The sequence below is a fragment of the Chenopodium quinoa genome, unplaced genomic scaffold (assembly GCF_001683475.1).
Source record: "Chenopodium quinoa cultivar QQ74 unplaced genomic scaffold, ASM168347v1, whole genome shotgun sequence".
Taxonomy (NCBI): domain Eukaryota; kingdom Viridiplantae; phylum Streptophyta; class Magnoliopsida; order Caryophyllales; family Amaranthaceae; genus Chenopodium; species Chenopodium quinoa.
In genome coordinates this window covers 955981-971086 of record NW_018743014.1, presented here as the reverse complement: position 1 = coordinate 971086, position 15106 = coordinate 955981, and the positions used below count along the sequence as shown (strand labels likewise).

At 39.3% G+C, this 15106-nt stretch overlaps 2 protein-coding genes across 2 annotated transcripts; both read left to right on the top strand.

Moving 5' to 3' along the window:
* Positions 1–6145: 6145 nt before the first annotated feature.
* LOC110729937 (putative disease resistance protein RGA3) lies at positions 6146–9550 on the top strand. Its single transcript, XM_021909728.1, has one exon. The coding sequence runs from the start codon at positions 6146–6148 to the stop codon at positions 9548–9550; it is 3405 nt and encodes a 1134-aa protein (XP_021765420.1).
* A 2996-nt stretch (positions 9551–12546) lies between these two features.
* LOC110729936 (zinc finger MYM-type protein 1-like) lies at positions 12547–14864 on the top strand. Its single transcript, XM_021909727.1, has one exon. The coding sequence runs from the start codon at positions 12547–12549 to the stop codon at positions 14764–14766; it is 2220 nt and encodes a 739-aa protein (XP_021765419.1). The 3' UTR covers positions 14767–14864.
* The last annotated feature ends 242 nt before the right edge of the window (positions 14865–15106 follow it).

Below are 15106 nucleotides of genomic sequence, written 5' to 3'. Positions count from 1 at the left end.
TCATACATCCGGTAAAAACTAGAGAGAGGCATCCATTTCTTACCCCTTCATTCCGGGCCGCAACTTGAGCTCGCTTCTTCTCAAGCTACTCTTTGCGGATCTCAGCCGCTGATTTTGCCGGGGTCATATCCGGTGAAACCATTTCTTTCCCTTTCTCTGCAAAACAAAAGAAAACAATTAGATATTGTCCAAGCACAATACAGGCGGATAGAAAGGCCGGTTAACTTGGACGTACGTTTGGAGAACATTGTACTCAAACCACAGGCGGAAAGGAACGCCTCGTCTCTAAACCAATCCGGATGCGGGACCCAAAATTTGGGGACAATAATGTGTGTCCCGTCATCCAGGGGCATGGTTATCTTTTTAAAGAGCCCCGGCTCCATAATTTGATCCCAGGCCTCTCCAGGTATCTTTGGAAGGGCACATTATTTGCCAAGGAGCAACGGCTGCGTGTTGTAGTTACGCAGCCTCCGGTTCAGTTGGAGAGATGGTGATGACAGCATGTAAAACTTACTCTTCCAACTTGACCACTTGGACGGCTTGTCCAGGGTCATCATGAACTCCGGATGCGTGGTTAGGGTGTACCACGCATTCCAACCGCCTGGGGCACGGCTTAGATAATGTATGTGCGCAAACGCCTCCCAGCTTGGGGTCACGTCCTGCATCTCACAGGCGGCAATATATCCTAGAATGTTCACCCAAGAGTTGGGTGTAAGTTGCCAGATGTCAAGGTCATACCCCCTTAGTATGGCCCTGATTGTTCGATGTAGGGGGAACCGGAGACCTGCTTTAAAGGCCGCCTCGTAGCAGCCAAAATAGTTGTCTGCATGGTCCTGGTTGTCGTCCCAAACAACCGTTGCGTCAGCCGACGGCACCGCTAAGTCCCAGCCGTCCCCTACCGGCTTCTTTGCCAAAAAAGCTGGCAAAGTGGCGTTGAGGGTCACAATGTCCCGAGCGCTCATTGACGCCTCGGTGGGGTTGTTTACTGCCGGCCAGTTATATGCTTCCTGGTCCGTTTCAGGGGCAACCGGCTCCCTAGTAGTTGTGGCAGAAGAGGAGGAGGCGGATCCTTGAATGCTCTCGCCTCCTGATTCGGACGCCTCGTCCAAAATTCTATCGCTAGGTGTACTGGGTACACCTGGTTGGTCATAAAGGGCATCTTCAACCGGAGGTCCGGCTGAGCCCTCGAACTCGTAGTCAGGATCAACCGCCGTCCATCTTGTACGGGCCATTCTGTCCTGCACATGAGCATAGACGGTCAGATTTATGGCATAAGAGTGGACCAAACACTCCCAGGCGGCATCCCCAGTCCTAGATTCAGCCGTCCTTGGTGACCGGTTGACATCAGTTTTAGGTTGTGCCAAGTGTGTGTTGGGTGAGTCCATTTCTAACTACCTATTCAGCCGGAAAATTGATAAAGAGTTGTAAGAAGTAAAGGCGGTACCTTAGTACTGAAAGCTGAAAGTTGAAGTTGATTGGTACAAGTGCAGACGGTCACTACAAATATCTGCAAAAATAAACATCAATTAATCAGAAATCAGAAAATTACCCAAAAACACCCCACCCGGTATTGGTCAAACTTACCCAAAAACACCCCATCCGATATTAGTCAAAGTTTTTGGTCAAACTTACCCAAAAACACCCCATCCGGTATTAGTCAAAGTTTTTGGTCAAACTTACCCAAAAACACCCCATCCGGTATTAGTCAAAGTTTTTGGTCAAACTTACCCAAAAACACCTCATCTGGTATTGGTCAAAGTTTTTGGTCAACCTTATCCAAAAACACCCCATCCGGTATTAGTCAAAGTTTTTGGTCAAACTTACCCAAAAACACCCCATCCGGTATTGGTCAAAGTTTTTGGTCAAACTTACCCAAAAACACCCCATCCGGTATTGGTCAAAGTTTTTGGTCAAACTTACCCAAAAACACCCCACCGGTATTGGTCAAAGTTTTTGGTCAAACTTACCCAAAAACACCTCATCCGGTATTGGTCAAAGTTTTTGGTCAAACTTACCCAAAAACACCCCATCCGATATTGGTCAAAGCTTTTGGTCAAAGTGACTCAAAAGCCCCCCAGACGGTTAAAACCAGATGGGGGTCTATTGAAAGCTTTTGGGAAAAATTATAAAGTTTACCCAAAAGTTCACCCAAAAGCACCCCAGACGGTAAAACCGGATCACTACACGAATTAAGCTCATTTCCGACGGAAAATTCCCGTCGGAAAATTGTGAAATCGTCATTTCTGTCGGAAATCCGTCGGAACATGTCTGTCGGAAAACCTGTTGTTGGAAAAAAGGTAGTTTCCGACGGATTTCCGACGGAAATGTTGATTTTGTCGGAATGATTTCCGTCATAGCAGGATCTAACTTTCAAAGATATAGTCCGTCGGAATTTTCCGACGGAATATTCCGTCGGAAAATTTATTAAAAAAAAAATAAAAAAAAAAAGCCCCATCCAGCCAGCCACCCAGCCCCACCCACCCAGACAACCCAGCCCCCACCCACCCAGCCCCACCCAGACACCCAGCCCCACCCACCACCCACCCAGCCCCACCCAAACACCCACCCACCAAACGCACCCCACCCTTACCCAAACGCCCCCCACCCAGCCAACCCCTGACCAAACGCCCCCCACCCAACCCCTGACCAGACCCAGGCCACCCAACCCCACCACCAACACGACCCACCCAGCCACCCCCTTACCCAACAAAAATCGAAATTAAAAACAAAATTAAAAAATCAACAAAAAAATCAGAAATTAAGGAAAAAATCAACAAAAACAAAGTTAAGGAAAAAAAATCAGAAAATCAATCCATCAACAAATATTACAAATTCAACAAAAATTAAAAAGTTAAGGAAATCAACAAAAAATCAGAAAATCAATCCAACAATTACAAAAATTTACAAAATCTACAAAAATTACAAATGTTGTTGTTGTTGTTGTTGCGTTGTTGATGTTGTTGTTGATGTTGCTATGCGTTTGTTGATGTTGTTATGGTTGTTGACGTTGTTATGCGTTGTTGATGTTGTTGCCTTCGTTGTTGTTGTTGTTGTTGTTGAGGTCGTCGAAGGAGAGGAAGGAGGAAGGAAGGAGAGGAAGGAGGAAGGAAGGAGAGGAGGACGTACAGGAGAAAGAGGGGAAAGAGGAGATAGAAAGAGAAGGGGAAAAAGGAGAGAGAAAGAGGCGGAGGCAGTGAGGGAGAGAAGGGGAATTAGGGTTAGGTTTTTATAAAAATAAAGTTTCCGACGGAATATTCCGTCAGAAAATTCCGACGGATTAAGTTCTGTCGGAATATACCGACGGAATATTCCGTCGGAAACTCTATTTTTTTTTATAAAAAAAAATTCTCTTAAATTTTTATATAAAGATTTTCCGAGGGAATTTCCGACGGAATTGTCCGTCGGAAATTCCTTCATCCTTTAATAATTTTTTTTTTGTTTTTCCTGTTTTATTTACAGGTTCCGACGGAATTTTCCGTCGGAAAATTTTTTTTTTTTTGTTTTTCCTGTTTTATTCACAGCTTTCGACGGAATTTTCCGTCGGAAGCTGTAATTTCCGAGGGAATAAATTCCGTCGGAAAATTTCCGACGGATTTTCCGTCGGAAAATTTCCGACGGATTTTCCGACGGAAATTTCCTTTTGCCGACGGAATTTTCCGACAGGTCGTAATTCCGTCGGAAATGTCGAATTTTCCGACGGAATATACGTCCGTCGGAACGTTTTCGTCGGAATTTGGCCTATTTCTTGTTGTGGATGGGGGTTTATTGAAAGCTTTTGGGAAAAAATCCTAGTTTACCCAAAAGCACCCCAAACGGTTAAGACCGTCTTGGGGCTTATTGGAAGCTCGTGGGAAAAGTCCTACATCTACCCAAATGCCCCCCAGACGATTAAAACCGGTTGGGGGTACATTGAGGAACCTTGGAAAAATGGGGTCATTCAAAGACCCCCCAGCCGATCATAACCGGATGGGGGTCCTTTGAGAGCTTTGAGAAGCAACCCAAAAATTACACAACAGTACCCCATGCGGTTTATACCGGATGGGGGTTTATTGAGAGGATAGAACAAATTTTCCAAGATTACCGGCTGATCAAAAAATAAATATATTCGGCTGGTCACCCGATACTGTATTATACCGGATGGGGTGTTCCAAGATAAGCTAACTAAAACCGAATGAGTATGCAAAGAAAAAGATGAGTTTCAAAGTTACCTCAGCCGGAAATGACCAGGCGTCTTGAGTCAGGAAAGAGAGGAAGCCGGATGTGAAGAAAAAAGAAGGATTTTGGTGTTTACAAGCGGCCGGTATCAGAGCTCTTTTTTCAATTTTTGGAAATTTGCAAATGTTGCAAATGATTAAGGGGGGGTTCCTTATATAGAGATCAGGGAAGACGAATCGTCACTTCCCTGATTCAAAATTCAAAATTTGGCGGGAGAAAGACGAACCATCACCTCTCCTTCACCAAAAAAAAAAATGGAGGGAAGGAGACCAACCGTCCCCTTCCCAGAATTGTGACAACTGTCACATTGCATGTTACGTGGCATGCCATGTCACAGATGCCACATGGCACGCCACGTGTCATCTGTGAGGGGCAAATGATTAGGGTAAAAAATACCCTAGCCACGTGGCCTAATCAGGGAGTGCCACGTGTCAGTCCCAGAGAGGGCAAGTGGGAGCCAATCCCAGGCTGACACGTGGCAGGCCCCCCCATTGGTAGGGATACAGTTCCCCTGCCCTATAAATAGAGGAACAGACCTCATTAATGGGGCATCTAGAAAATTAAACACAAAAAACACAAAAGCAAACAACATTTATTCTCTCTGAATTAGAAAGAAACCATCTACTTTTCCGCACTATTCACTTCGAACGTATTCTAATTAGATCGTTGGCGGCGGAACTCCACCCAACCGGAGTTTCGTTATTTTGCAGGTACAGCCGGTCAGCAAGCCAGTCTCGGAATTGTAACTCTCCCGCAGGACACAGAAAAAAACCCCGAAACAACTGTCATTTGGTTCGTGATACTATAACTGATGGTTTGATTGATCCCTCCTATGTTCCTACAAATGCACAATTGGCCGATGTATTCACCAAAGCTCTCGACATGTCGCAGTTTGACCATTTACTTCACAAGTTGGGCATTTTCACTCCTCATTCTCCAACTTGAGGGGGGTGTTAGGATTATTACGAAGAGTTAGAGAATATTTGGGAAGATACATCTTTGAGATTAATTACTTAATTATAGGAGTTTAATAAGTTGTGAGATTATTGTGTAAATCCTTTGATTCTATCATATTTTTAGATATTATCTTGTGTTATATATTGACTCAATCAATGAAAGAAGGCAAGCTTGTATGCCCTTTTATCAATACTTTACCGTTCCTCTGTCTCCAACTTGGAGTACTTTAGTATATTAATTTCATTAAATTAAGACCAAGTTTTACAGATTAGTATGTCATTAACTTTTATTCTACCAACTCCAACTTGGAGTACTATAGTATATTAATTTCATTAAATCAAGACCAAGACTTACAGATTAGTATGTCATTAACTTTTATTCTACCAACTCCAACTTGGAGTACTTTAGTATATTAATTTCATTAAATCAAGACCAAGACTTACAGATTAGTATGTCATTAGCTTTTATACTATCAATAAGATGTACCCATTTAATTATAGTATTCATTAGATTGTGACTTATGTAGTACTCTATACTCCATACTTTGTTGAATATAAAATCAAATTTAGAGAAGAAAGTGGTGATTGATTGGTAGGAGAAAGAGAAAGGGTACATGAGACCAACGGATAATTTTGAAAACATTAAAATAATGACAAATGTAGCCGAGAATAATAATTGAGATTTTTTTTTTTTCTTTTTTGAGACAGATGAATATTTGAAAATGAACCAAAATTAATAAAGTAATACGCAATAAACAAAGGTAGATTTACTAACAGTAGCTGGTTGAGCTCATTATATATACACTGGTAGATCTGAGTTGTAGTTTTACCAAAAACTGAAAGTTTAAACTTCATTCTCTGCTTTTTCTTCAAAGCTTTACTAAAAATTGAAAGTTTAAACCTCATTCTCTGCTTCAGACATGTCAACTTTACGTAACGTAGCAGAAACTCTGTTAACTGCAGTGGGAAGTTCCATGGTGAAAGAGGTGTTCTCCAAATGGGGATTTGAATCTGAACTGAATGACCTGATTAACACTGTCTCGGAAGTAGGGAGTGTGTTTCGTGATGTGGGTGCTAAGCACGAGCTTTCTGTCGAAACACGAGAGTGGGTTCAGAAGCTCAAGGATGCTGTTTGTGATGCTGATGATTTGTTTGATGAAATACTTACAGTGGCTGCTCAGACTAAGGGCCGCTTCCAACGTAACAATAAACTTCCTGATAAGGTACGCGATTTCTTTTCTGATAGCAGAATGTCTCAGTGTGTTAAGAGTATAAGGAATCAGTTGGGTAACAGTAGTTGTACTTGTATTTGTCATGGTAATACTGGGTTTGAAGTTGATTATCAGCTTATTATGGGGGGTGAGTGTGACATTCGTTCTCGTATAAATGTCAGAAATAATGAGATTGTTGGGAGGAAGGATGACATGAATGCTGTAATAGATTTGCTGTTGTTGGATACTAATAATTTGAAAGATGATGTTTCTTTCATTACAATTGAGGGAGTTCGGGGAATGGGGAAAACCGCTCTTGCTCAACTTGTATATAATGATCAAAGGGTAAGAGATGAGTTTTCGTTGAGATTGTGGGTTCAAGTCTCAAATGGAGATGGAGGTAAACTCAACGCGAATGAGATTCTTGGGAAAATTTTAGAGGCTGCAGGACGGTTTTATACAGATACTGATGATTTATTGAGCATAGAACTTACAGAAGAGCTTAGAGGGAAGAAATACTTGATTGTTCTAGATGATGTTAGTGGTAAGGATCAAGAAGAGTGGGTTGCTTTAAGAAAGTTTTTAATGTTCAGTGTAGGGGGGAGTCGGATTATAGTTACTACATGCTCGAATGATACTACGAGGGCTATAAGGAGCGAACATACATATGAGTTGAAAGGTTTGTCCAAGGAGAATTCATGGCTTTTGTTAGAGATGACTTCTTTTGGGAAAGGGCAAAAACATGTAATCCACCCTGAATTAGCTGAAATAGTTGAAAAGTGTGAGGGGTTTCCTCCTGCTATAAAAGAGCTAGGTATTGTTATATTTAGTCAGGATATTAACAAATTGGGTTTGTCTGAAGAGCACGCATTAGCCACAAATGATGAAGATAATAGGACTCCATTGACACATAATCTTATCCCTAATAATCTAGAAACTCGATTGAAGAGTTGCTTGAGTTATTGTGCAATGTTCCCTAAGGATTTTATCATTGATAAAAAGATGTTGCTCGAGCTGTGGATGGCGCAAGGATATGTTGTGCCACTTGATGGTCAGAGCATGGTGGATGCTGCTGAAGAATACTTCTCAATATTGTTAATCAGATGTTTGCTGCAACCTGTGAAATTGGATGAATATGGCGAGGTTGTGTCTTGTAAAGTCCATAGTCTTTTAGATGTTGGAGCACAGGAGATATGTGTAGTGGATTCTACTGCAGATAATAACATGGTCGAGAATAATGTCCTACATTTACATCATATTGGAAGTGAATGTCGTGAAAGCTCTTTTCCTAAGAGTAGAATTCGTTCTTTTATTCATGGCATTTTTGATCGCTCATTTCCACCACTAGAAAATCTTGTATCAAGTTGGATGTGTCTAAGGGCAGTAGACTTGCATGAGTTAAACATTGATAGTTTGCCAGAATCGATAAGTAAATTATTGCATTTAAGGTATCTTGATCTCTCTCATAATCATCTTAGAAGACTTCCAAATTCAATCACTAAACTACACAACCTGCAAACTCTGAATCTAGATGGTTGCACTAATTTAGAACAGCTGCCATGGGATATATATAAACTGGTGAACCTTAGGAGCTTAAATATTAATTCCTGTGCGATGTGTTCTATGCCTTTAGGCATGGATAAATTGACATGTCTTCATGTTCTCACTGACTTTCAAGTAGCGGAAGAGAGCGTAAGTGATAAGGAGGAAAGTTCGAGTGAAGATGACAGTTCAAATAGCGGTGAGAAAAATGTGGGCACGTTAAAAGATCTGAAAGCTCTCTCAAATCTAAGAGGCTCGATTAGCATCTCGATCCCTGCAGAGTATAAAGATGTCAACGACAATCACATCCTTGAAGGAAGAGGAGGATATTTAGGGAGCATGGAGCATCTTAAGGAAGTATCTATAGAGTTTCAAGGCCATGAGTATGGTGATGAACTAGCAATCAATCATGAAGATTTGCTAGAAAAATTACAGCCACATTCTAATCTCAAAGGGGTAGGATTGTGGTATTATCAAGGTACGAGTTTTACAAGGTGGACATCCAGTCTCCCAAACCTTATCAAGATAGAGATCGAATCTGCCATGGGGTTGCAACATCTCTCGTTGCTCAGCAAGCTGCAGTACCTGAAGTTGCTGACAGTATCAAGTATGGACAATTTAGTTTATATGGAGGATACAAACGGCAGAAGCAGCAGCAGTGATTATGCACAAGAACCCTCAAATTTCACTTTCTTTCCCTCCCTCGAAGAGCTCAGCATAAGCTATAGTCCCATGCTGAAAGGGTGGTGGGAAGGTGATCAACATCAACAGCTTGTTGCTGCGGATGGTAGCTGTTGGCAACCATCATTTAAGCGCCTTTTCAAATTGTCAATCTTGGGGTGCCCTAAACTAGAGTCATTTCCTCCATGTCCGAGGGTGAAAACACTGAGCTTGAGCAAACTTGATGAAAACTTCAAAATAATGGAGTTTAGGGATGTCGTCGATGATTACAATGATCATAATCGCCCTTCAGCACTGAGAAAGGTAAATGTTTTCGAGAATATTGGCTATCTAAAGTCACTGTCAATGAGCTCTGTCACAAGCCTCAGCATAACATGGGATCATAAGGTGGAGAGATTATCCCAAGCTAAGGAGGCATTTAGAAGCTGCTCCTCTTCTTTGCGTAGGCTTACAATCCAAGGTTGTGAGAACTTGAGGAGTGTTTCTCAAGGGTTAGAGTACCTCACTGTCCTAGAGTCTCTTTCAGTAATTCAATGTCCAGTTTTAACCTTCTCCGAGGAGGATGACAGCAATGAAGACGATGGCATGCCTTGGAGAGCCCTTCATCAGAGCCTCCGTTCCTTAGAGCTTTGGGGAGTTGAAAGCATGAGCCTTCTTCCTAGTGGGATGCAGTACTTGTCCGCCCTTCAGGACCTCACCATTGAACGTTCTCAGGAATTTAAGGCTTTACCAGAATGGATAGGCTGTTTATCATCTCTCAAGTCCCTTCGGGTTAAGTGTTGTTTGGAGTTCGATTCATTGCCAGAAACAATGAGGAGCCTCACCAATCTGAAGCTACTTGATCTGAGTTATTGTAAGCAAGGCTTGAAGGAAAAATGTCAAAATCCAACTGGAAATGATTGGCCGAAGATTCAACACATATCCTCCATTATCATTTCTGAATGATCACCAAGAAAATAAATTCTCATTAGATTACATTCCTTGAGCACTAAACTGCAAATATATGGACTATGTCACATAGTAATGTTTCATTTTAAATTATTGCTTATTGTAATATTTCATATTCTAATTTGAAATAGCTCATGCTGTATTTGTCAATGTTGATGGTGCTCTTTCATGTACACAAAATTAATGGTTTTTATTGTATCTGTCTTCTGTAATGGCAATTAAGAGTGGCTTACTGACACTTTTATTACATAAAGTAGTTAAAATATCATACGTCCTAGATTTTTAGTAAAAAAAAAAACAGAATGTGTTTCTGTTTCATGATAATACAGGGGTTTGGTCAATTGATATCAAAACAAAGTAAATTTACTACTATATATTAGGCAGAACTTCTATACAGTATTTACCAAACATAAGGCCAGGTTTTTAAAATCTAAAATGCTAGAAGTGCATTTCGATAAACTTACGGAACAGAGCTAATTTCTAAGTTATCGAGTATGCTGACAAGTTGCAATAACATATTTAATAATTCTACAACAAATCTCAATAAAAAAAAAAAAAAATCACATAAAATGTTTAATATTTAAATCGCACGCATATGACAATTATTTATGTATGGCAAAAAAGCAGTTATATGTATAAAGTTTCATTACATATTAAGAAAATTATCCAATAAAGAACTAAATTTTGTTTGTAACCCCAATACTAGACTAACCGGTTTATACAATTTAATTACCTTATCATAAAGTTAAATAATTAGCCTTTTTTTTATTTTTCTTTCAAATAATTAGCCTTTAAACTTGTATGGATGTATCCAGTGGCGGACTTGAGCTTAGACCTGGTGGGTCAAGTGACTTACCAGGCCCAAAAAAAAAATTTTAAGTTATTTTTTAAAAAAAAAAAAAATTAAAATCAGTTAGAGGAGACTTCAAGGCTTTCAAGCCCTAGCCTCTTCGTGCTCTTCGTGACTTCGCCTTCTCCGCCTAATCGCCTCCATTCTTCTCTTCGTGACTTCGCCTTCTCTGCCTAATCGCCTCCATTCTTAATCGCCTCATCTCCATTCTTCTGTTCGTGACTTCGCGTGACTTCGCCTCTTCGCTCATCTCCATTCTTCTCTTCGTGACTTCGCCTCTTCGCTTCGCCAGGCAGCCACCGTTCTCTTCGCCTAATCGCCTGGTAGTCGGACGTCGGTGACTCGGTGGTCGTGACTCGTGGACTCCGTCCTCTTCGTGAAATCGCTACTCGAAACGTCGGTGCTAGTAAGTTGATTTCTAATTTTTATTTTTAATTTCTAATCTTCAAATTAATTCAGTCTAATTTGTTAATTTTATTAAACTTTGGTTTAAACTTTGGTTGATTTGTTATTTTACTGTTGGTTGTGCTGCTGATTGCTGAATTTATTTTGTTCTTTGATTCCCTTTGGCTCTTGGCTTAAAGTCGAGTGATCTACTTACTCCTATTTTGAATATCTTTCAGTGGCTTAGCTGCTTTTATTCTTTCCTATTCATTATGTTGTCTTTTATTGCATCGGCCCGTTCATAATTGAGCTATTAAAGACTATTGATCTTTGTTATTGTTGTAACAACTGATTTGCTAAGCTGGATGATGAAATGTGGTTGTCTGATGTGGTTATTGCTGTCGCATGTGCATAAACAGCAGTTTCTGTCTCTTTCTTTGCTTATCTGTTAATTACACTCCTGCTCCTGTGATCAGGAGAAACCCTGTTGCCTGTTTCTATCTACAATCTACTTGCTCATATTTGTATTTTATGCTTTGAGGATGTCACTGCAGAACTCAGTGGGTATCATCTTATCAAATGATCATAAATTATCAGCCTTCTTGGTTAGATCTTGCTATTATCTGGTATCCACATTTTTGTACGAGATTTCTCTTAGTCGAGCCAATTTAAGCTGCCATAAATCATGCTATTCATTTTAGAGATAAAGGGGAAGAGAGTTTAATGTTTACTATCTAGATTCCCCAACAAATTTAGCTTCAGGATAGCTAGAATATCACTGGTAATATGTTTGTGGATGGTGACCTTAAGTATGTAGGTTTTTAAGTAAAGTCTTGATTCATGTTTGCACTTTTTACATCATATTTTATCATATATACTGTAAATTGGTCTTTTCTCAGAACAGTTATTACAGCTATCCACAAACCTTAGAGTTAACTTTTTTGTCTTGTGTTGCTCAACTGGAAGTTTTGTTTTGCTAGGCATTGAAGCAAGAGGTTTTATCTTTGGTCCCCCTATTTCCTTGGCTATCGGAGCAAAGTTTGTGCCATTGAGAAAGCCAAGAAAGTTGCCCGGTACTTACACCCAAAACTTACGCCACTGGAGACTTGAGTGCTGCCGACTGCCGACTGCCTAGCAAGGTAGGTAATCAACTAATCATCAATTGATTTTTTTTGTGAAATCTGTTTTGTGTAATTGTGTAATTGTGTTTTGTGTAATTGAAATCTCTTGAACTTATTAGTTATTACTTATGTGAAATCTGTTTTGTGTAATTGTGTTTTGTGTAATTGAAATCTCTTAAACTTATTAGTTATTACTTATGTGAAATCTGTTTTGTGTAATTGTGTTTTGTGTAATATGTTTATGTCATTATGTCATTATGTGAAATTGCTTGATTTAGACCATTTAGTTGAATATTTATTCAAATAATTTTTCTGGGGAATATTGCTTGATTTAGTTCAATATTTATTCAAATTTCAGAATGAAGAGAAAACATACTCCAAATGAAATGCAAAACATTACTAGCTTCTTTGCTAAAAAAAAACCTACTCCAACTTCTCTTCCACATCCAACACAAAATGAACAAACTATAACTCCACCTCAAGAAAGTGAGCAACTTTCATCTCCATCTCATTATTCAACTCAAAATTCCCCTCAAAATGAACAAGGCCAATGTTCTCCTAATGCCCCAATCTTTGGAGAAAGATTAAGTGAACATGAATTTGCTAATCTTCCACAAGATCCAGGAAAGAGGAGAAAAATGAGTCAATTTCATAAAGATGATAGAGATTTAGTGAGAAGAATTTACATTCAAAGAAAGCCTTGTCAGCCCAAAGACTTTACATTTCCTCAAACTTCTATTTTTGGCAAAAATCGTCGCTTTTGTGCTAAGTGGTTTGATACTTGGACTTGGCTTGAGTATAGTGTGGAAAAGGATGTTGCCTATTGTTTCCCTTGTTATCTATTCAAGGATGAAAATGCCTTTGGAGGTGATGCTTTTGTTAGTGATGGTTTCAAATCATGGAATCGATCGGATTTAATAAGAAAACATGTCGGTAAACACTTGAGTGCACATAATAATGCTGTTTTAGCTATGGATTTGTTCAAGAAACAAAATTCAAGCATCACACAAGCCTTAACAAAACAAACCGCTGAGAGTACAAATGCATATAGGACGCGACTTGAAGCTTCAATTGAATCTATCCAATGGCTTTTACTCCAAGGGTTGCCTTTCCGTGGTCATGATGAAAAAGAAAGTTCCTTAAGAAGAGGTAACTTTCTTTCACTTTTATCCCTTATTTCCAAAGGTAATCCTGAATATTCTAAAGTTGTTTTCAAAAATGCTCCTAGTAATTGTCAACTTACTTCTCCTAAAGTCCAAAAAGATATCATAAATGCATGTGCAAAAGAGACCACTAAAGCAATGCTTGAAGATATTGATGGTGGTTTATTTTCTATCCTTGCTGATGAGTCCGCTGATGTTTCTGACAAGGAACAATTGGCTCTTTGTTTGAGATATGTTAATAGAAAGGGAGAAGTGTGTGAGCGTTTACTTGGTATTGTGCATGTTGTAAACACTGCTTCTTTGACTCTCAAAACTGCTATTGAATCCTTATTAATGGAGCATTCTTTGTCTTTCTCTCAAGTACGGGGTCAGGGTTATGATGGGGCAAGTAATATGCAAGGTTCTATTAATGGCCTTAGGACTCTTATAGAGAATGAGTGTAAAGAAGCTTATTTTGTCCACTGCTTTGCTCACCAACTTCAATTAACTCAAGTTGCACTTGCTAAAAAGAATTCAGATTGTGCTTGGTTATTTGTTGATGTACTTGCACCTCTCTTGAATTTTGTGGGGGGTTCACCAAAAAGGAAAGAGTTTCTTCGTGAAAATCAAGCTCAAAGAGTGGTGGATGCATTGTCTCTAGGTGAACTTGAAACGGGTTCAGGTTTAAATCAAGAACGTGGATTAGGTAGACCTTGTGATACTCGTTGGGGATCTCACTTCAAGACAATCTTGAATGTACTTGATTTATTCCCTGTAATCCTTGGTTCTCTTGAGGATATTGCAAAAGTATCTGATACAATAGATTCTAATAGAGCTCAAACACTTACAAATCTTCTAATGTCCTTTGATTTTGTGTTCGTGGCACACTTGATGGTTAGTATATTTGCGATAACAAATGCTTTGAATGTGGCCTTACAAAAGCACGATCAAGACATTGTGAATGCAATGGCCATGGTTAATGTAACCAAGACTAATTTGCAAAAAATGAGAGATGAAGGATGGGATTCTCATATGGAAAAGGTAATTTCTTTTATTGGTGACTATGACATTGCAGTTCCAGATATGGAGGCTAAATATGTTGTTCCCGGGAGGAGGTTGTTTAGAGGTAAATGCCCACAAGTGTCTAATCTACATCATTTTCGAGTTGAAGTTTTTTTTGGTGTCATTGATCTTCAATTGCAAGAACTTGAAAATCGATTTCCCGAAATAACTAAAGAACTACTTGTGTGTATGTCTTGTTTGAGTCCTGTGGATCGTTTTTCTAAGTTTGATAAGGAAAAATTGATTAAGCTTGCAAAATTCTATCCTAATGAATTTCCAAGTTCAGAATTGATAGTCTTTGGTCATACACTTGATAGTTACATTTGTTCTGTTACAGGAGATGAAAGGTTTTGGAATTTGAAGGGTCTTAGTGATCTTTCAATCAAATTGGTTGAAACGGGATTGTCTGAAACTCATGATAGGGTCTATTTACTTTTGAAGTTGGTGTTGCTTCTTCCTGTCGCAACGACAAGTGTGGAAAGAGTATTTTCTGGCATGAAGCAAGTGAAAGACAAACTACGAAATAGCATGGGAGATCAAATGTTGAATGATTGTTTAATTACTTATTTGGAGAATGATTTGTTTTTGAATGTTAGCATGGAAGATATCATGAATCGATATCAAAACATGAAAACTCGTCGAGAACTATTTTAATAAGTTTGCATTACTATTTAGTTGTCTTTTGTAGTATTATATGAACATTTGGTTGTATTTTGTACTGTTTGAATATTTGGATGTATTTTTTAGTACTATTATTTGGTTGTTTGGTAAAAAAATTTTTTTACATATTTGATTATCGATTGTGACTCACCAGTCGGAAAATCCTGGGTCCGCCACTGGATGTATCTGTGAGGGCCTGAACTTGGGACAACGAGAGCAAAGTGACCGTCGCAGTATAAGACAAAGAGAACAAGTGACCCTCACAATACAAGCTCAACTACAGAACAAACTTATCTTTGTGTTATAAATTATGTGTATAATACAGATATTAATT

What these genes read in the sequence shown, in the direction of transcription:
- LOC110729937 (XM_021909728.1), top strand. Translation starts at nt 6,146, where the DNA reads ATGGTGAAAGAGGTGTTCTCCAAATGGGGATTTGAATCTGAACTGAAT.
- LOC110729936 (XM_021909727.1), top strand. Translation starts at nt 12,547, where the DNA reads ATGAGTCAATTTCATAAAGATGATAGAGATTTAGTGAGAAGAATTTAC.